General features: G+C 44.2%; 1 protein-coding gene across 18 annotated transcripts in view; it reads left to right on the top strand.

The window, feature by feature from the left end:
• The window catches only part of DMD (dystrophin), a 2,092,562-nt gene that overhangs the window by 1,875,344 nt on the left and 195,474 nt on the right, over positions 1-21,744 (top strand). For all 18 annotated transcript variants that reach the window (XM_053201917.1, XM_053201921.1, XM_053201923.1 and 15 more), the window contains one exon: positions 12,367-12,427. In XM_053201917.1, coding sequence (XP_053057892.1) covers positions 12,367-12,427 — 61 coding nt within the window. The remainder of the gene's footprint in view (positions 1-12,366; positions 12,428-21,744) is intronic.

The raw sequence follows: 21,744 nt of genomic DNA, 5'->3' as shown, positions 1-21,744 counted from the left end.
GGGGCTTGCATGGCCTCCCCAGGTGAGCCAGTCTCCCCACATCTCCAACCCGGAAGCTCTGCAAACCTTGTCCTTTGGGGGTTTATGAGGCTTCATTACAGACTGATGATTGATCAAATCATCAGCCATTGGCAGTTGAGTCACCCTCCGGCCTCTTTCCTTTCCCACCTCCCCAGGGGTTGGGGAGAGGTGGGGACTGCAAGTTCTAACCCTCTAATGAAGAGGTTGGATCACCAGAGGCCCATCCTCTGGTGCCTTCCAAAAGTCACCTCATTAACGTAACAAGAGATACCTTCATTGCTCTCCACCCAGGAAATTCCAAGGGTCTTGGGAACAGTGAGCCAGGAACTGCAGTTACCGCTCAACTGCGTTGGCAGGGAGCCAATGTATATCTCATAAATCGCAATATCACAGCTAGAGTTGATGCACATTGTCTCTGAAGCTACATGCAAATCCAAGGGAGAGAATGTTTCATCCGAGAGGAATCTAGCAAACAATGCTTCTGATTGCTTGGCCCCTGATTGCTTTCACTTAGCAAGGTTCACAAGATGTATTCTGATATGATGAATATCCCCCTTTCCAATTTTACATGTAGCCTCCTTATAGCCCTTTTGTCCAGAAAGGGATTTCTTATGTATGTATAATGAATATAAATATAGGTTTTAGAGAGTGCTAATGTTTTAATGAGCTAGAAATAGGCAGACAAGAGAGAATAATTGAAGGATTAGTCAACATGGGGACAATTTGACTTGGAAAGAGAAAATCTGAGCAGGAAATGTCTAGGAAAAATTTAGAGGAGGAATAGAATGGAATGAGCTCATTTATGGTGTGAGTTAAGGACAGGGGTATTTATTCTCAAAAGGTAAAAAGCGAGAGCTTCTATTGCGGACCTTGACCGAGGCCAGCTAGCAAGGGAGAGGGACTGATTCAAAAGATTTGGTCCAGGAGGTCTGGAACAGATACATGTATTAAAAGGGTGGCAGGGGAAGAGGGAAAGTTTTGAACCAAATCGTTAGTTACTCCTGGAGCCCAACCCAAAAGCTCACCAGAACCCTTGCTATCTTAGGGCAAAATACAGGACAACAAGGCTTATGTCTTCAACAAGATCAGATAATTCCTCTAACGTGAACCAGCCACATGTTTATTTATTTAGTTATGAAAAAAAAAAGATAGTAAGTTTGGTCACATGAAATTTAAAACTCAGAACCAAAAAATAGAAATAAAAACGAAAATGTCTTGTTCTATGTCTTTCTAAAAACACTTAGCTATTTGTTTTGAATTCCTAAACAATTACTAGCGTAAAATGATGACACACGGTTGACTTTCATAGGTGACACCAGCATCAGAATGGCAAAAGGATTTGTCTCCTCTCATGCTGTACTCCTCTGAGAACCGCATAAAATTTTTTGAAGAGGAAGAAAAAGGCCGGAAAGGGGTGGGGGGGAGAGGGATTATTTGCTGGAGCTGTTGCCCAGGCCCACGCTTTAGCGGTCAACAGCCACTTTCGCTCTAGGACCACAGGCTCTCATTGGCCCGGTTCCCCTAGGATTCTTCACACTGGCGGGAAAGTGGGTTCATGGGATAAATACCCTGATGACTCGCTACGCTAATGATGCTGCTGCTGCTGATGATAATGATGATGATGATAGGGATAGGGATAGGAACCCAAAAAAATGGAGCCCTTTTGGCCCTTCGCACGAAGGAAGCGTTTTCTGTGGGCTCACCTCTGCGATATTCACAACAAACCTCTAGAAGGAAGACTATTACTGTCTCTCTTTCATAGCAGAGAAAACAGACTGGACAAGTTTAATAACACATTCCATTTTAGACTCGGAACCCTTACAGGTTATCAGCTTCAGAGAAGGGGTTCCAGGAACTAGGGAGCGGCAACCACCTGTGTCTACGGCAAAGACTAAAGTGGGTAACCTGCATTCATCTTGGGGTGATGGTGGAGGATGTGGCTACTGACCCGGGGAGACCTCCGCTTGGGAATCTTTTTGTCCTCTTTCATCTCTTTGATGTTCTTTTACCTCCCTCTCTCCCCCCGCCACCCCTCCTTCTCTTTCTCCCCCTCCCACTGCCCCTCCCTTCCTCCTATATGAGAATAGAAAGTTTCTCTTCTCGTGTTTATAGGTCTACGGGTCAACTGCGGTTCAGATGATCTAGATAAAGTTCGACTGGGAAGTTTGGCTGCGGGCTGCAGGTTGAAGGTTGTCTGGGTTTAGCTCCAGGCTGCTAGTTCCATTCGGCTTGTTTCTCTATACGTCGGGTGTGGAGACCCGCCGAAGGATCAGAGGCCACCCGGGGCACGTACTCCTGGCAGATCCCCGGAGCACAAGAGCACAAGCCTGTGTTCATATCATGTCTGCTAACGCCCCATTGGCCAAAGCGAGTCACATGGCTAAGCCCAAGGTCAAGGGGCCGGGAAGCTTGCCATGAAGCTATGGCTGAAGCACCGGCGGTTAATTGATTCACAACGCAGGAAAGCGTTAGGATCAAGACGGAATCTCTCCCCCTTCCTTTTGGCTTTAATTTTTATCATATCCTTAGCTCTTTCTCCCTTTTGCTTTCTAAATGGATGTGCATCTCATCTACAGTCATTTGGTTTTTAATATCCGAGTTGCTCCCTACTGGCTTTGGTTTCAAATTGTACATTCCTTGAAATTTCCCTGGTGCCTAATACAATACCCTTCACACAGAGAGCATTCAGCAAATGGTGTTGACTGCCTGCCGTCTTTTAAAAGCACATCTGGAGAGACACTAAAGGCACCTGGCAATATCGCAGTGACTCGTTAGTAACCTGGCTTAACCCAGATGGCCTGGAGACCGTAGGCACCTTTACCCCGGGGGGAAAGTTCTGTGGTAACACAGTCGGGCACTTCTGTTCAGAAGTAGTCAGAAATTCCATGAGCCGAACTCAGCCGTGACCCTATTGATATAAACACCTGTCCTCCTGTAGCTGGCCTTGGGTTTCTTTCTTTCTCACTGGCCTGATAATGACAGTGAGGTTCTTGGAGTTTCGTGTAAGTCAGTCGGAAGGAGCCTTTCTTTCAGGAGCAACGCTACCAAGTATCGGTTATGAGATTTTATAGGACTGTGAAGCCAGCAACCCTTGGGTATGTTTGTCTTTGCAACTCAGGCGCCTCGGCAAGTAGTTTAGTAGGAACTCCTGACTCCCCAGATCACGTGTAAGCCTGATACTCTAAATGACGTGGCAGTCTGCCGGCAAAGCCCATGGCGTGGTATTCTCTTTGCCGTGTGCTTTGGTCTCCGAGCTCGGTGTTACCTGCCTGACAGCTCATAGAATATTTACAGGTTGTTATTCGTGAGGAATTTTAGTTAGCCGTAAAGATTTTCACAGCTATGGCAGACATTAGAGGTCTCATTCATCACTCTGGTGACCTTCCCCTCTGGAATGTAGCCCATCTGTCTCTGCTGTTGAAATCTTTATGGAAAATCTGCCCATCTTTGAAAGTTCAGTAAGTGATCTTAAAGTTTTCATTGAATCTTTACTTTTGATATATGATCCAGACATATGCGGCGCTATTCTTATTTTAATTTAATGTTTGCAACGGTGTTAAATTTAACTTGGCCTTTCGGTTAAATGACAGAAAACTTACTCTTGCTTCGGGGACTATATGCGTCCCATCAGAAGAAAATAGAAATCATACAGAAAGCAATCCCAATGGGGAAAAATGATAGACGCATACAGCATTGATAACTACCTGAAACCTTGAGCCCTGTCCTATAATCTTGATTATGACCTTAGGAAGTGAAAACAGGCGGAAATAAGTTTTTCGTGTGATTTGAGGTTTTAGAGGGGACGCTGAGCAAATTCCATAAATAAGTGAATGGAGTGGGCTGGTTTACAGAACAGGAGAGAGTAATGACCTTCTCCATTTACCTTCAGTGCTCTTGTGAAATTGCCCTCTTGGGATCACCAGTGATCTTGTGACCAAATACACCTTCCTCTTCTCTCCCCTTAGTGCCCTGGAACCCACTGGTGCTCCCAATATCTCACCACCTGGCTGGCTGTCTTTCTGATGTTTCACCCTACTTTGTTCTCGTTTCTGTATCGTTTTTCTTCGGAGGCTTTTTCAGTGGTGCCACCATTATGGGCCACTTCCCAGGGTACAGTTTTCTTTTAACAGTCTCCTTGCCTGCAGGAGTCCAGTCATCTTTATGGCTCCAGCTCCCATCTAACGCTTAGTCTTGTCCTTTCACCTGAGCTTCGGTGAAAAGATCCACCTTCCAAATATTGTAACCTAAATATGTAATTGATCTGAAATTCGCCCTCCAGCTTATCTTTTCTGCCCCTGAAACGCCCCGTTGCCTCATAATTATCTCTTAGAAGGAGAGAGTCATGTGTGATTTCTCGCTTTGAGTGGATGCCACATTCAGCTAGCAACAACCTATTGAACTCCACCCTCCTGCCTCCATTCCATAGAACACTGTTCTTATCTTTTTGTCAGCATAATCCTCTGATTGTAGAACATTCTCTGGCCTTCTCTTTCCCATTGTATCAAAGAGGGACTAATCGATTCATCATTCATGCTGATGAATAATGGACACACGGTCTACCCAAGAATGAAGGGTCTGTTGGGCAGGTGCCATTGGTCTAGGCAAAGAGATAGAACGATGTCCCATCAGCCCAGGCAGTTAGTGTTCAAAGGCATCTCTGTCCGCCACACTTGATCCTGTGTGAGGCACATTACTAGTAGTTAGGAGTGGATGCAAGGGGCGAAGACAACTGCTGCTTGGTTGAGGCAGGGAGATTAATTCTAGAATTACTGTCATTCAGACAACATCCCATAGGTATGCGATTATAAACATTATTTGTATGGTAATTAACATTTTGCAAAGCAATTTCATATCCATTTTCTCATTTTATCCTGACGGTATTTCTGCAAGGGAGATATCATTATGCCTATTTTTCATATAAAATAAATAAGGCTCAGGGACAAAACAAGGCTTGCTTAAGATCAGGGAGTGATGGTGGAGTCAGGAATTAAATCTATTCGTCCGGAATCTCTGTTCTAGCCACTTTCTCCGTGATCCACATATGTCTCAAGATGCTGGGCTGGGCTTTGAGACAGAAAGCCGATGAGCTGAGTGCCTCCGTGAACTCAAAAAGTCTACAGTCTATCATGGAGTGAAGGGGTGCGAGAGGCCTATTCTCAAATAATCCGTATCAGGCAGTATATCTAATGTGCCTTAAGAATTATACCGACTAACTGCCATTGACCAGCAGAAAATGGATTTTTCCCTTTCTACCTGGATCAATAAAGAAAGACTCCTGCTGGCAGGAGTGTAATTTGTATAAAATGCCTTTAACATGTTCATAGCCTTCAATGAAATAAATATATTTCGAGGAATTCTGCTTCACAAAATTGACAAAACTGTGTGCAAAGATTTATCTGCAGAGATGTTCGTTGCAGCCTTACTTACAACAGTGAAAAACTGGAAACGATCTGAATTTTCCCAAAGAGGGGATTTCTTCAATAAATCACGGTACAGCCATTAACGGAATGCTGTTCAGCCATTTCAAATGGGAGCCAGGAATGATGTGAGCAGACACAGATGGTCCGCACGGGTGGGAGTGACTGGGTCAGAAGCAGGATGGGCCACGTGAAACGGAAAACTCAAATAACAGAGGCTTATCCCAAGCAGGGCTGTATATCGTTCTCATATAGAAATCCAGAGAGGGGCGCTTGGGTGGCTCAGTCGGTTAAGCATCCAACTTTGGCTCAGGTCGTGATGTCAGTTAGTGAGCCTGAGCCCCGCCTCAGGTTCTCTGCTGACAGCTCAGAGCCTGGGGCCTGCTGGAATAGTGACTATATAGTCACAGGACCCCAGACTTCTCCTCTCTTTCTACTCAGTCATTCTTAGCACATATCTTCTGTAGCATTAGTTGTCAGGGCCCTGCTCATGTGCCCTCTGGAACCCACCGGGCCCAGGCACACCGAACCTAGCCTTCCAACTACACACACCTGTGACTCTGCCTTCAAGGCTTTCTCTGTCCATAGGAACTTGCTCACGAAGCCCAAGTGGCAGGCCAGAGAGGTAATGAGCTCCCCCCTCCATACTCCAGGAGTAGCCCTCAAGCAGTAGTAAATAAATACTCCACTTCCTTCACCGCTCACCTAGAGGCGGCCGGAGGGGGACAACTCTGGAGTGTCTTCTGGGCTGAAGTCCTCACCTACAGGGGGACCCCGGGTCCCCAAAGCAGTCCCGCATCCTTTACCAGCTCCTGCACCGGGGCTTCCTTGAATTACAGCCCAAACTACCTCAACGTACATCCTTGTCTCCGTGTTTGCTGCTGGGGCGTTGCGGCAATATGGCTTCCATTGTCCTGGTTCCCACGGCTCTGGCCCTTATCCTCTCTCTCTCCTCTTTCTCTTGTCTCCCTCCCTCTCACCCCCTCTCTCTTCCTCTCTTCCTCCTTTCCCTTTCCTGCTCCTGCTTCCTCTTTCTCCCACTCGCACTCTACTCCAATAATGGCTCTCCCTCCTTGTCCCTCAGAGCTAGGGATGCTAACAGCTCCTTGTTCTTATTAACATTATCCCTTGTGATCTCCCTACACCCTGCACAGACCTTTGTGACCAGCCCTTTTACTAAACTCTACTCAACTTGACTGTGCCTAAAGGCACGGGACCTGTTAGGACCTCTTCCTCCACCCCACCCCATCCTGTTCCAGCCCTGCCTGTAAATACCGAGTATGGGGCTAAGCCCATAATGTGTGTTCACTAGACAGCAGTCGATTGATTTTAATGCTGGAATGTTAGTTGTGTTCATTGAAAAATATCCTCAGAGACTCAAATGCAAAGTAGCAGGAACTGTGTCTGTTTACCGCATTCTGTGCCAGCACTTTGCCAAGTGCCTCGTACATACGTAGCGGGGATGCTGTAAAAATGGACTGAGTAATGAGGACTGCTTTGTTTCCTTAGGAACCGGGGCTCTATTTTTGCCTTTTGGATGAAAATAAGTCTCAGAGCACCCTGGGTGGCTCAGTTGTTTAAGCATCCCGCTCTTGATTTCGGCTCCGGTCACGATCCCGTGGTTTACGGGATCGAGCCCCACGTCGGGCTCTGTGCTGGTGGCAGAGCAGGAGTCACGGTGGGGATGACAGATTGTTGGGATGCAGACGGGAGAAAGATTTTGACCAGAGGAAAAGGCTGCTCTTTCTAATCATCACTAAAACTATAGGAAATTCAAAAGAGGCCTTCCAGGATCTGGTGACGGTGAAGTGGTTCCAGCAAGCCCTGGAAAGTCATCTGGTGGAAATCATGTAGAGGGTAAATTTAGATATCAGAGCGTAAAGAACTTGGACTAGAGGACATTATACTCTTGTGTAGGATGAATGCATTTACACAGTTGTTTGGCAAATGTTTCTAGACTACCGGTTACACACCACATGATAAAAGAACGCACAAAGAGGGTGCCTGGGTGGCTCCGTCGGTTAAATAAATGTCTGACTCGATCTCAGCTCGGGTCTTGGTCTCAGCGTTGTGAGTCCAAGCGCCATGTTGAGCTCCGTGCTGGGCATGAAGGCTACTTGAAGAAGAAGAAGAAGAAGGAGAAGGAGAGGAGAAGGAGAAGGAGAAGGAGAAGGAGAAGGAGAAGGAGAAGGAAGGAGAAGGAGAAGGAGAAGAGAAGGAGAGGAGAAGGAGGGAGGAGAAGGAGAAGGAGGAGAGGAGAAGGAGGAAGGAGAAGGAGGAGAAGGAGAAGGAGAAGGAGAAGGAGGAGAAGGAGAGGAGAAGAAGGAGAGGAGAAGAGGAGAAGGAGAAGGAGAAGGAAGGAGAAGGAGAGGGAAGGAGAAGGAGAAGGAGAAGGGAAGAGAGATAATAATAAATAAAACTCAAAGACTAGACAGACTTGGTCGCAATCGTGGATTCGCCCTTTACTAGCCGCATGAACTGAGTCCGTTTTCTGACCTTTTCTGAGCCTCCCCTACTTCACGTGTGATAATGGAATAGCGTGACCTCATTGGGTATCTGGGAGGATTACATTAAGAAACATACAGTGTGGAGCACACAGTATGTGTGTAGACACACAGCATGTTTTTTTTCTCCCTTTCCTGAATCATGTGACTTGAGTAATAACCCACATTAGGATCTAATACTTAATGACTTGGACCTTAGACACACTATTCCATGTGATCTTAACTGATCATTTGCAAACTGAAAATGGCAGCACCTCACGGGTCATGATGACCGTCATACTTGAGGTCATGGGGCAGGCCCAGGAGAGGTTTTCCTTTCTCCCCCCACCCCCCAGCCACCCTTTCTAGATCAAGCCTTTTCAGTGGGAGCAACACTGCCCCAAAAGGGACAAAAATTCGTTTGTCCCTAGGGAATGAAAAAAACCGTACCCTTTTTACGTAAAGCACAGATACACACAGTATATCTGTGACGTCAAAATTTCATCAGGGACAGGGGGAGGAAGATGAGGAAAAAATAACTAAATAAGATGCTTTGCAGGGGGCCATGGGGGCATCGGGAGAAAAACATGGAGAAACATTGCTCTAGAGTAGATCTCCTTGCTAGACTGTGCCCATCAAACCATTACTGGGATGGACCCACTTCTGGGAAGCCAAGTGCCTGTGGCTAGTGGTCTTCCTTTATGCCTTTCTCTTAACCCCATAGGGGAGGTCTCCATTTAGTCTCCAATGCAGGCTATATAGTATTGATTTTTATAATCTGCCCCCACTTTTCTTCCGACCAAACTATACGATCAGGCACCGAATCCACAAAACATTAACAACGGCAGAAAGACGAATGAACGTATTTGGGTCTGAATTCCGGAGAGTGCCCCTTGGGCACGGTTTAAATAACATTCGTGTTCTTTTTAATTTTCTGGTTAGGCCCCTGTGTCGATTAAAATACGGCTTAACACCAGGGTGCGTCGCTTCGCACATTCTGTTCGTCATGCATTAAAAACATGGTCGAAATGAGAACTTTGCCTCCATAGTGTGGCGTCTGTGATTCTATGATTTTCAAAACCACCTTGGGCACAATATTGAATCCTGTCACCTCGAGGGAAGAAAAGCATTTGAAGGTAGAAGCCTTTCTGGCTCTTAATAACATACTGCATCTGTAACGCGAGGGGAAATTCAGAGGTTGGTTTTGGAATGAATAAGCTCACGTGCAGCCTGCTATTTAAATTCAGGAGACAATACCCCCTGGTGCTGGTGCCGTAAGATAATGGATGATTTTTGCACTCAAGAATCTGAATCCCAAAGCCGCCTTGGATTTACACATAGCGGTTAGAGGAACATCTGTATAAGAAAATACCAGAGGACAGCACAGTGCCTTAGAAAAACTATTTGCCAATAAATCTGCTTTTGATGGGCTACTAAAAAATGGACACATCACGCATAAGAGATGCGTGTGTCTATTACGGAGGCTAGCTTTGTGTGCAATGACAAGCTTCCCCTGGCACACTGAGATAAGAAACAGCAGTCCTTGGTGTCGGCACTCCTGCAAGAAATGAAATGATAATTTGGGGACACACGTACAAGGGTTACCATATATTTGATCAACTTTTGAATATATGCAATACCAGAACCATCTGGCAGCCCCAAGCGAAATTGCCCACAACCTTTGAACAGTCTCTCGAGAAGGAGCCCTGAATCTAATCACGTAGAACCTTCGCCGGACTGTGTGTTATTTCCAAAGCAAGCAGTTCCAGTGTGTTTGTCTGTGGTGGTGACGGGGCACAGAAGGAATGGGGGAAAAGCCATTGTCATTTTCCCCCCGTTTTTTTGCATCAAGGACATTTTTTTAGGTAGGAGATCTGAGGGTTTCTAATGATGACTGCAAAGCAGTTGCTACGTGCATTTGTAAACTGTGAGTCAAAGCGGGGAAAACATCTTTCGGCACAGAAAACTCACTGAACTTGACCACTGGATTTATTTGATCGCTGCACATAAAGACAAATGGCTTTTCTTATTTTAAAAACTAAAAAAGTAACAGTTTATACATACAGTTTCAGGTCCATAAATTTTCATGCTCTGTATGAAAGATTGGCAGTTGAGAACTACAGCGATAAACGCTTCAAGTTTCATGTTGATCTGGAGCTTAGAATGTTTTTGGAATATTCTTTTTACATCTTTCACCTGTTTAGTTTAAGCATATCCTAAGTACTCCTCCGGCATTTGATTGTTTTTTTTTTTTTTCTCCTTTTAATGCTTAAGAATGCAAAGTCAACTATAGATATTCAGTGGAGGGCCAGCCATGAGCTCACCTGGTCATCACTGCTTTTCCTCCGTCTCTGGCTAGATTTTCTGCTTGGAGTTTGCTCCATGAGAGCCCTGCTCTGGAAGAGCCTCCGTGAGCCACCCAGGCAACCAGTAGACCTCTCCAAGCACACTTGTCTCTGAGAGATACCTCAGTATATTCCAGAAAACCCAAATGGACTCTTCTGCTATCAGAGGACATCCACAGCATCCTCCCAATCGGAATTAATTTGGGGACCATTAAAAAGATAAAGAATTGGAAAGGAACAATGACAGAAATGGTCAGATTCAGCCCATAGACACCTTTAAGGAAGGAAAAGCCCTTGTTTCTCGAGTCAGGCGTTCATAGGCTTGGCGATACAGTCAGTGAGAGCTGGGGTGGGTATGCTGAGCAGACAAGAGCTGGGATTTCTGGCTCTCTACCCCGTTTCCTCCTAGAAAGAGAGCTTAGGTTTTTAGGTTTCCATAACATCAGACTCTCCCCAGGTAGGTCAGGGTGTCCGGCCTAAGTTCTTAGATCAGATCTTCCTTTATCACCTTATCAGGGCGAGAGAGCTGTATCCTAGCGAAGAAAAACAAACCAAAGGAGAGTAGGGCAGATAATGAGAAAGGCAGAGGGTGTGAAGAATAGAAAAAGAACTACTGAGTGAGATTACATGCGAGGGACTACTTCGAAATGGCAGAAGGTCTCCTCCCTGCCCCCCATGTTAAAAACCTGTCCACCAGAATGAAAAGGCTTAATTAGCAGCTAAATACAAATCCACATCGTGTATCTTTTAAATGACGTATCACCAAGGTACCAAGCAGAATGTCTGGTTGAAGGTTGGGTGATTCAATCCATCTATTACTCTCTATAAAACAAAGAATCTGTGCTTTCATTACCCTTAAATTGTCTGGCAGTGGGTGAAGTTAACTTTTATTAGGCGCTGTTCTTTCATATTATACAGTGTAGTCAAGGATATATTAGCTTTGACGTTTTCTTACATCTCAATATACTGCGGCGTGAATTTACTGTGAGGCTAATTTAGAAGGAAGCTTTTCAGAGGAGGAAATAATGGTCAGCATCAGCTATGCTGCAAATTATAAGCAAGATGAAAATTCAGGGGGAAATGGACATCCGCATACAATCGCTAGATGTTAATAAGCGTGCTTCTTATATGTGTATTCCTGATGATATTCTTTCTCTCTTAAAACTCCAGTTTTATAAAAACTCCATTCTGGGGGAGGATTTTAGTGTTGAGGAAATGGTATAGTTTATCCTAACATGATTATGTTGTCTTAAAGAAAGAAACACCCATCGGATCAAACTCTATGTAAAAGGTGTTCTCAGAGCTCGCCTTTGGGAAAGGAACCCCCCCTGACCCCCCAATGATAATTTAAGCACTTAAAATACAATTTAAAGATGATTGATCAGACTAATACACAATAAGGTCGTTATAAAACAAATTCCCAGTATGTGAAATTTAATTTCACCTACAGGATTCATCATTCATCACAAAAGTTTTATTACACTCTGGTATCGGGTGCCATTCTCTGACTTTGGGTTGTTTTTTTTTTCAATAAGATCATGCTGGTTGGCTGATGTTTTGTGGCACCAATTAAGCATATTATTGGTCGATGAAATTGGATCATGTTTAAAGCAAACAAAGACGAAAACAAGCATATGAGAATGAGAAGTGTAGTCTTTTAGCTTTAAGAACTTAAAATGTAACTGTATCACGCAGGGACGTTTGAGTTGTTAAACTAATAAAACCCAGTCAATCAAATAGTAAAAGATAGTGAGAAGCAGCAACACAAAGTGTTATAAGAAAAGCACCCAATGGAGACACGTAAGAGAAAATCCGTCAGCGACTCATTCAGTTTCTTATCTGTTCTATAGGTTTAGCGCTGGAACAGAGTTGTTTGTTTGTTTGTTTTTTTCCTTTGCATTTATCTTTGTGCCTGAATGAGTTCAATTTCACTTAGATTAGGACAGAAACTTCAGAACAGCAGGTTAATCCGTCCTGTCTTCATGGGCAACTGAGCAAAAAGACCAATATCAGTGTAAAATTGTAATTCTGGAGATTAATGTTGTCTTTCCTGTTTGTGGTGAACTTGACCTCCTTGCCTTTTTTTTTTTTTTCCTTCAGCTTCTGTCCAGGGTCCCTGGGAGAGAGCCATCTCGCCAAACAAAGTGCCCTACTATATCAAGTAAGTTGGAAGCATCACGTTCCTAAAGAAGCATTTATTGTGGCTAATCTGCATATTCACAAATGGCTTTATTTCTACATTGTGACTGACGTTAACCTGGCTTACAATACCTACTTCTCCATCCCCCAAGGAAGCTTGGAAAGTCAACTCGCGCTAAAATTACCTCTGCAAATGTGCTGATGCAACAGGGAGCTGCCTTTAGGAAAAATCCATTTACTGCAGCCCGTTTCTTGTGTGTTGTGATTGGAAGTGGTGTGGCTTTTCCACAATAGCACAAAACGCTGCAGATAATATTATGGATGGTGAGAGTGAATAGTTATAAGGACAGTTTCATTTGTTTAGGGGTGTTCACGCATCTCTTTTTCAGCCAAGATGGATGATTTCGGCAGCTGTATGTACACAAAGCGTTTCAGGTGAATAAATACTTCATGGACCCAAAAGGCAGTCAGCAGCAGGCCCGGATTTGTGTAGCTGAGGTGTTCATTCTTGACACATAGCACTCAGCATTTTTCACAACAGAGTCATACCGTTCTCTGGGGCCATTTGTGTCCGTCACAGGAATACAGGTGCTTAGAAGCACCTTCTGCAGGATGCATTGTGAAGTACAAATACATTGTACATTGACTCAATGATTGACATTGAGTCAATGTACATTGATACATTGGGTCAACACGCAAGGGACAGGAGGGAGGATAGTGGGTCATTATGGCACCTTAACAGTTTCTCGTTGATTATGCGATAGAGTTCAACTTCAATTTAACTTTGAACCTGCTGGTTCAATAATTGAATTTAATCGCCTTCGTGAAATAACCTTCAGTACCAGCTGAAGGCTTTCAACCTGCTTCCGCCATGAGTCTGACTAAAAATCCTCCATGTTTTCCCATTGTTCGGGTCTGCCATCTTTTATCAGGTTGGCTTCTGTTCTTCGGCTGCCCAGCGTTTCTTCATAATTCAGTTCTAAAGCAATCGCAGCAATCCTAGATCTTCATGGCTACCATTCTCCGGAAATTAGTTCGCATGACTCACTTTTGTTCACTCAGAAGAATGGGGGTGAGGGAACTCTTTGGGCCATTCAGGGAGAGACACATCCTTTAAGGAAGTTGCGTCTTATTAAATTTTTCCCGACAAAGCATCGCTTACCTTTAAAACCTCTCCTTCGATTTGCTTTGATCCCGCTTTTTATCTTTCTTATTTTTAAATTGTATTATGTTTATGCTGTATAATTACCAATTCGGTCCCCTTACGTATTTTAAAGACCTATTTTAAATTGAATGTGTCAATTGAATGTGTCTCATTGAATGACAAATTCACTTAGACATGCGCTGTATGGCTTTACATCCACTGTATATTTTGTGGAACCATTTTATTCAAACTCTGCCCAGTCCTCTCCGGTGTCTTGGTCAATCCCACATTTTCATCTCTAAGATGTTTGGGACCTGCTACTTCTTCAACCCATTTGTAAAGCTCTCACTTTATCCGATTCCTTTATGATAGATGAAGAGATAGTCCTTACTGGATAGAGGTTCTTCTTTTGTAGCATAGATTGTGAGAGCAGCTGAGAACCCAAAACATCTTCAAGTGATTATTCTCCAGATTATTACTGTTTGGGGCTTATTAAATATCTCACAGGGATTCCTAGGGTCTCCCTACCCACTGTCCTTTCCCTAAATATTTATCTTCTCCCCGATGCTATACCCAGCACAAAAGATCCCGGTACATTGCTGTGTGGCAGTGAAGATTCATTCAGTCCAAAATTAACAAGACAGACTCCCCCTCATTGTCCAGGGCTCCTTCACTGGCCCAGATCGGGGAACGTGAAAACGTGAGGTCCAGTCCTGGCTCTGTCATGAGTTGACTGTGTCGCCTTGGGCAAATCACTTGCCCTATACAAACCTTAGTTTCTCATTTAGAAAATGAGAGGTTGGACTAGGTGACATCTAAGGTTCCCTGTAGCTCTAAGAATCAATGCGTGCGACTCAGCAAATGATTTTATCCGAATTCAAAAACTTAAGATCTCAGCTTTTCCTTAAGAAGTTATCTTTATTTTTTAAATTCTCTAGTTTAATCATTAACATAATATGAATTCTTATTTAAATTCTCTTTTTCCATTGTTTAATTAGCCGAAGATATGCCCCCTCAACCCATTCCACTTTCTCCAGGTACCCATTTAAAGACATCAGATCTTGGTGTTTAATTTAGGACTGTCATTCTTCCTGATTCAGTGGTAAGAGACATAGAGCCCCAGACAGAAAAAAATAGTAGAAAAGGGAACATGGACCTTAAAGCCTCTGAAATGATCAGTCTCTAGGAATGAGGAGTTAGGTAATTTCTCAAAAATACCTCTGAAACTTTACAGAGATCACTTTTCTCTAAAAACTAAAATCTACTGGGGCACCTGGGTGGCTCAGTCGGGTAAGCATCTGACTCTTGATTTCGGCTCGGGTCATGCTCTCACGGTGCGTGGACTCGAACCCAGCATCAGACTTTGGGTTGATATCGTGGAGCCTGCTTAGGATCCTCTGTCTTCCTCTCCCTGCTCCTCCCCTGCTCGATAGCTCTTTTTTCTCTCTCTTTCTCTCTCCCTCTCCCTCTCTCTCTCTCTCTCTCTCTCTCTCTCTCTCTCTCTCTCAAAGTAAATAAACATTTTTTTAAAAAATTATAATCTATTGGAAATTAGAGATTATATAATTTCTCAACTATACCTCTAAAATGTTAAGCTAATGTAGGGAGAACGCATGTTCAGAAAATACACATGGTCAACAAACCGATTATTAATGTCATTTGTGATTCATTATTATACACTACTGTTGTCTTAAATATTCTTTTTATAGCAAACTACTTTGACGTACAAGGTTCAGTGGGCTTGAGGCACTGGCAAATGGCATTTGCAATTCGAGATGCCTTATTTATCCACAAATAACAATATAAGAAGTTTATAATGATATTCCTTCACCCAGTCCCCACCCCATAGTTCCTCTTTGTTGTCTCATTTGTCTAGACTTGCATTCAAGAGTTTTAACCACCCGTTTCCAGGCACAGAGCCAGGTGCCTTCTCCGGATCTTTGTTTCATACTTAATACTTTTTTGCTTTTCAACGCTGGGATAAACTGATCCCCTAAATAACCGGAGGTTTCTGCACCAGTAACATAATTCCAGTTGGGTGTTGACTTGTGCACTCATGCTTGAGGTTGTAAGTCACTACCCGCGTCTTGGGCTCTAGATTGCAAGTCAGGCGGTGTTTATGACTGCATCCCGACACCAGCTTTTCATATGGTGCTAAGAATCTCGATTTCGATACTTCACCCTACATGTTTGTCTAGTTTATTAGTCCATGGCATTCGTCATTGTTACAGTTTTCATCTTCTCGCTCCCTGGGGGCTCTCTTACTCCTGCCAGCGTCTCCTTCGGGTTATTTGATTACAGCCTTCATTGCCACTGAAAAAATAATCGCCAGCAATGTTCAACCTGTTACAACTGCCTTTTCCACTCTCCACCATTTTGTACTCTTTTTGGCCTACTGTCAAACTCATGAAAATTCCGATATAATAGCCTTTAACCAGCTGCTGCATTCTGTTAGGTTTTCTTTCACCTTTTTATGTTGCATCCTCCCATATGGGTAAACCACATGGAGCCAAGAGCTGGGACTCTCTTGCTTTCTTAATGAGTTAGAAAATGATTCTTCTGTGTTCTTGACTGTCAGAAGAACTCAGGAATCCCAAACTTGTGTGCAGTATGTTCCTGCAAAGAAATAGCACACTGGGGCAGACCGACAGGGCAACTAGCCCAGAACTCGGTCCCACATGCAGACACCAGTGGCTGTTTGCATCATCAGCCCGTTGGCATTGGGTTTATCCGGTGGTTTCTTACACTTTTCCCCTCTCCGCTTCAGCCTTGGCTTCAGAAGAGTAAGGTGCATAAATTTGCTGATTTCTACTTAAAGAAATAAAGGTAGATCTCAGTCTCTCTTCACTCTGCATTTTTTAACCTCAAGTGCTGTGGAATTCAGTGAATACAATGATATTTACCCAAAGTAGACTTTTTTTAATGTTTATTTATTTGTTTTGAGAGAGAGAGAGAGAGAACAAGAGCGTGTACGCATGCATGCATATGAGCAGGGGAGGGGCACAGACAGAGAGGGAGAGAGAGAATCCCAAGCAGCCTCTGCACTGCTGGTACAGAACCTGACGCAGGGCTCGATCCCTCAACCCTGGGATCACGACCTGAGCCGAAATCAAGACATCACGCCCAACCGACCGAGCCACCCCGGGCGTTTTCCCAAAGGAGACTTCAGCCTCACATCCCCTTACACCCCCTTTTCATTTTCATCTTCCCAGTCTGAGAAATTCTAATCCTTTTTAGGTTCTTAGTCTGTCCTTGAATGACAGGCAAGTGTTCCCCTTGATCGTCTTAGTTGCTTCTCCCTGGATCTTTTCCAGCTCTGTTACGTCTTCCTTGGGATGTAGTGACCGGAGTGGCCCAAATGTCAGTTATTAAATTTGTTAGCATTGTCTGCAGTCTCCACTCACTCATGAAGAAGGTAAATGCTGTTCGCTTTCTCTCATTGGTGCAGAAATGGAGAAACCAATTGAGGTCATAGCCTCTTCTACCTATGTTACTTCTGGCTATAGTTTGGTTTGCTACTATTTTTCTGTGACACCGGCTGAAATGTTTGACCTTATATTTCTGCCAGCCGGCCCTTAGGAAGGGTTTGGTTTTTAGACGAGCGGGTCCTCTCCTCTTTTAAAGGCACTGCTGTTTGTAAAGACTGGGAGGCATTCACTAATGAAACTCGGTAGAAAACCTGCTGACTCAGTCGCCAGTAAGGCCTGTCAGCAGGTTCTCTTCCTAACTATCACTGAAGCACTTCACCGAAGAGTGAAAAAAGGGTTCCGGGAAACATGCTAACTGATCAGCTTTTTTTTTTTCACATCCAACGCTCACGAAGCAACTCACGTCCACAGGAGTGTCTCTCTCTTCCCGCTGGTTGTTTTGGGTGTTGTGCACGTTGCTGTAGATGTTGTCTGATGACCCTGATCGACCCTTCCCTCACCTCCCAATCCCAGGCGTGTTTCTGTACTTACCTATTGCGTGGGGGTTGCTCACAGCCCTCCTGAGCACTTTTTCAGATTCCAAATCCCTCCCATATCTAAAGCATATCTTGCGCGTGTTCTTGCTCGGGTTCCCCATTACTTGTGCCGAGAGTTGCTCTGATTCAAGTTGAGGTGCGTGTATTTGTTCCTTTGAGTTCCTGATTGCTGTTTCAGTACCTGTGTTTATAGAGAGAGGAAGGCACAGTGAGCTCTGTCTCAGCTTTAACAGCAACCGATGTGCTAAGTATCTGCGTTGGCTGGCTTGCAGCGGATACATTATCTGAGAAGGAGACAGGCTCTGATCATAAAGAACACCGGATTGTGACATCCAAGTGTGAGAAATCAGCCGACTAACCCCATCAAAGGAAGGATGTGGAAACTCAGACCACAGTGAAGCCGACTTTAGTCAACATTCTCGCAAGAGTGGGTGTCTGATGGACGGGCACACTGGAAGCATTCGCAGCAGGCAATTTATCTCCTACTGTGCAACTCCCTCCCCTGGTTCCTCATTGGCTGAGCACTACAGAAGTTACACCCTGACCCAGAAGTCGCCTGTGCCCACGTAAGGCAAAGAGTAGTCTGATTAGAGCAAATGTACGTTCCTTGAGGTGACGCAGGGGGCCGCCCTTCTTTGGCGCATGCTCATTGCCAAGCCCGCAAAAAATAAGCCTGAGAAATAGAGAGGGGAGGAGCCGGAGCGTGAAGCGTCTAAGGGTTTGGGACTCCATTGTTGGGGGTGCGGGAGGGTCCGTACGTATTTCCAGTAGGTTGTAAACCTGTTGTTAATTAGACAACACAGTATCTCTGAAAATGAATCGTCACACTCCTCACCCAACTTAGAAAATACTCCCCTATGTCTCATTCCTGATACCTTACTGTCCTAGGAACAATACCAGTCTTCTGACATTCACTTTAAACATTGGTTAAGATTGGCCCAGCTACGTGCTCTATGAAACTAGTAAATAGACCAGGCATCAGAAGCCTTGAAATCTAGTCCTGGCTTTGCTATCAGCTAGCTTTTTTTTTTTTTTTTTCAGTTTTATTTATTTAAGTATTCTCTACGCTCAGCATGAGTCTGAAACTCACGACCCTGAGATCCAGAGTCCCACGCTCTCCCAACCGAACCAGTCAGGCCCCTCCTCCGCTAGCTATTTGAGCACAGGTGAATCAGTTACATTTCCTCGGCCTCAGTTTCTCCGTCAGTCACCTAAGGGGGCTGAATCACGGGATATCCCATGTCATTCCCAGCCCCGACATTCTCGGATTTTATGAATGTTGACTTTGAAAGAAAAATTGTTTATAGCACTTTTCCAGAGGAATGGAAATGGATCTTCAGATCACCCTTGAGAATTCTTACCGCACCATCACTCTTCTCGGGATAAAGGACAAATAATATTAACCCTTTTTTTTTTTCACTTTACTGTTTAGCACCGTTGATAATAGGAAGTGGATGTAACAGGAAATCAGCTGTCTGATTTCAGCTGTCAATCTTTGAAGATACTGGTGAATATCTGTGGGTAATTAAATTTGTGAAATCTCTGCCAAAAACCTGGTGCTCTGACTTTTCAAAAGGCTTTAGTACACAAAGATAACCCAGAGGTCAGTCTTCTCTGCTGGGCTTTCTCCTCCACAGCTTGATGGTTCCAAAGGTCACATTAGCTGAGTCTCATTAAGCTTTGGGACCACAATGAAGGAATAGTCAGTAATGAATAACTGATGACAGAATCACGAAAACAACTCCGTTTACGTTGTTCACGGAAAGAGACTGAATGCGACACCATTGTGTCACGGAGTCCCTGTTCCAGCCTTTGGTTATGTGGCCCTTGTTGGCAGGTGTCGATGTTGGTATCTTCTGTGTCTTGGAGGTTCGTAAACGTTATCTCACAACCTTCCTTATAGTTTCAGAAGCTCCAACACGTAACCTTGACTGAAACGGCAGCCTCCATGAGGATAGGCGCTGTGTCACTTTCCCAGCCCAGTGCCTCACTGACAGCATGTGCCCAGTAGATATTGGAATGAAGGAAGGAACGCACACCAGTAATAGCACGTGCCTTACACTTTGCTGCCTACTTTTACCTTCAGAAAATCTTCTAGCGTCTCTGTGTCAGTTCCGATGTGCTGCCCGAACGGGTCTCCTATATCCTCTAGACATCAACTTTAATATGAGAAAGCCTGCTGAGTCTTTTATGGAGTTAATCGTGTCGCCTCTAGCAGGTGCCTAGGAGAAAATCCTTAGCACGCGAGTCTGAATGGAATATACCAAATCCTGGGATCTACTTTCTGTTCTGTGTTTATCTAACAGTATGATTTCGGGTACAACTGAGCCCATCTGGGACTGAGGTTTCCCATCAACAATAAGGAAGTAGAAGTAGCTAATGCCTGAGATCACTCTGACCTCTGGCTTTCTTTGTTTCCATGGAACTGGGGTCTTTTTTTTTTTCCTACTTCTGATTCTCTAGTGATCAGTAGAGCTTTGAATTGATCAACCACTGTGCTCACGAAGCATTTGTATACAGGATCTATTTGGGGGGCCTGGGATGTAGTGGCCCCTAAATCTTACGAGAATGGCATTGATTAGGTTTTATTTACAAAGATTTATTTACAAAGATTTTTTGTAGCATTCTGTACGTTACGTGTGATGGTTAAAGTTGGCAGCATGGATACATATACACGGATACATATACATGGATGCGTGGCAACCATAATTTTGTATACAAGCCACAACCTCTCTTACGTTACCCAGGTATGGCGTTAGCGTCCCGTGACTCATTCGTGGCACTTTTGGGAATGTGAGAGTGTGCATAAAATGTATTTAGGTCTGTTTCCCTGAAAGAAGAAGAGTAAATCATTTCAGCTCTTTGTTCGTTTTCTTTCTTAACCTTCTCAAACATGCGCTTTGTTCCATAATCACGTGGTAGAAAAAAACATGGGCTGTCACATCAGATAAACCCGTGTGTGAAGCCCAGGTTCATCATACTCTGTGTTATTTAAACCATTTGCTTAACCTCACACCCATTCTACTTTCTGGCACGTAAGGAATATGAATTGGCTTTCCTTCTCTTCTCTGAAAGGGAGTCGAAGTCTAATGGATGGTTACGAGATACTGAGTGTCGGATGTGTACAAAAACACAGCTACATGTTTAGAATGTTTTCTGGGACACAAATAGGTCCTTGATCAAATCAGTTTATTTTCATTTTTGGAGTTCCCACGTAATTTGGGGTATGTGTGAATTCCCAAACATTCCTGAGCCGCTCCTAGGCTTCTCTAATTGCTTCTTATCCTGTCCCCCTGGGAAGCAGCATCCTGTTGCCTTGACAAAGGTCAGCAGCAGCCCAGACAACATTTGAAAATAACTTAATAACCTTGAACTGCCTCTCCCCTTTGGATAATTTCCTTAGAGCATTAGCCCTTTGAACACTGACCTGGTTGCAGAAAATGTCCCTCTCTCAGCGGGAAAACCCAAATCCCATTCAGTCTTCCCTGCTTCGGTCCAGGGGATTGGGGCCGAGGGGGAGGGTGGGAAGGCAGGGGAGCTTGGGAGCTGAATAGTGGGTAGGGAGAAGGCATTCTTTCCGGGAGAACATTCGTGTGCACACACACACACATACAATTTCTTCTTTTAAAAAAATAACCTGAGTGCATTATATAAATCAGTGCTGTCACATTGCAAACTTTAAAAATCCCTCTACGAGAGAGAAAAAAAAAAAAATCTCTGCTTTCGGCAGTCTGCAAAGCTCCTCAGAACAGGTCCTGTGTGGGGCTTAGCCCACTGTGAGCATTGAGCGAATGATCGCGTCTTTTGTGTTATCATTAACTACAGGGTGGATGAAACAGAGAAGCTTTCCCGGTCCTTCTGAAATTTCCCGTAGCTTTTTCTGTTTTGCTTTCTCAACGTATCCATACCCATCTTGGTCCCCGAAGCCACTGCGGGTCACATGGTCAGTGCAAAGATTAATTTTTAACTTGCTTCTTTGTTGTTTTAGAAGGAATTTGTTGTGGCGGGGGTGGTTGTTTCCTTTAGATTTAGTCACTTTTCCTTCGACTTGAGCTTTCTATAGAGGCATTATCTCATAGTTACCATCCATGTAATTGAGACGGGATGAAAGCAAAGTTTAATGTGTACCTACTAAGTGCTAAGTGCTAGACTAGCTGTGTATCTTCCCACCTATGAGGATGGCCCCCTCGGTTGTTATCCAATAAAGAGGACACAGCTGAGACTCAGAGGT

The sequence above is a fragment of the Acinonyx jubatus genome, chromosome X (assembly GCF_027475565.1).
Source record: "Acinonyx jubatus isolate Ajub_Pintada_27869175 chromosome X, VMU_Ajub_asm_v1.0, whole genome shotgun sequence".
Classification (NCBI taxonomy): Eukaryota; Metazoa; Chordata; class Mammalia; order Carnivora; family Felidae; genus Acinonyx; species Acinonyx jubatus.
This window is presented reverse-complemented; position numbering and strand designations above follow the sequence as displayed.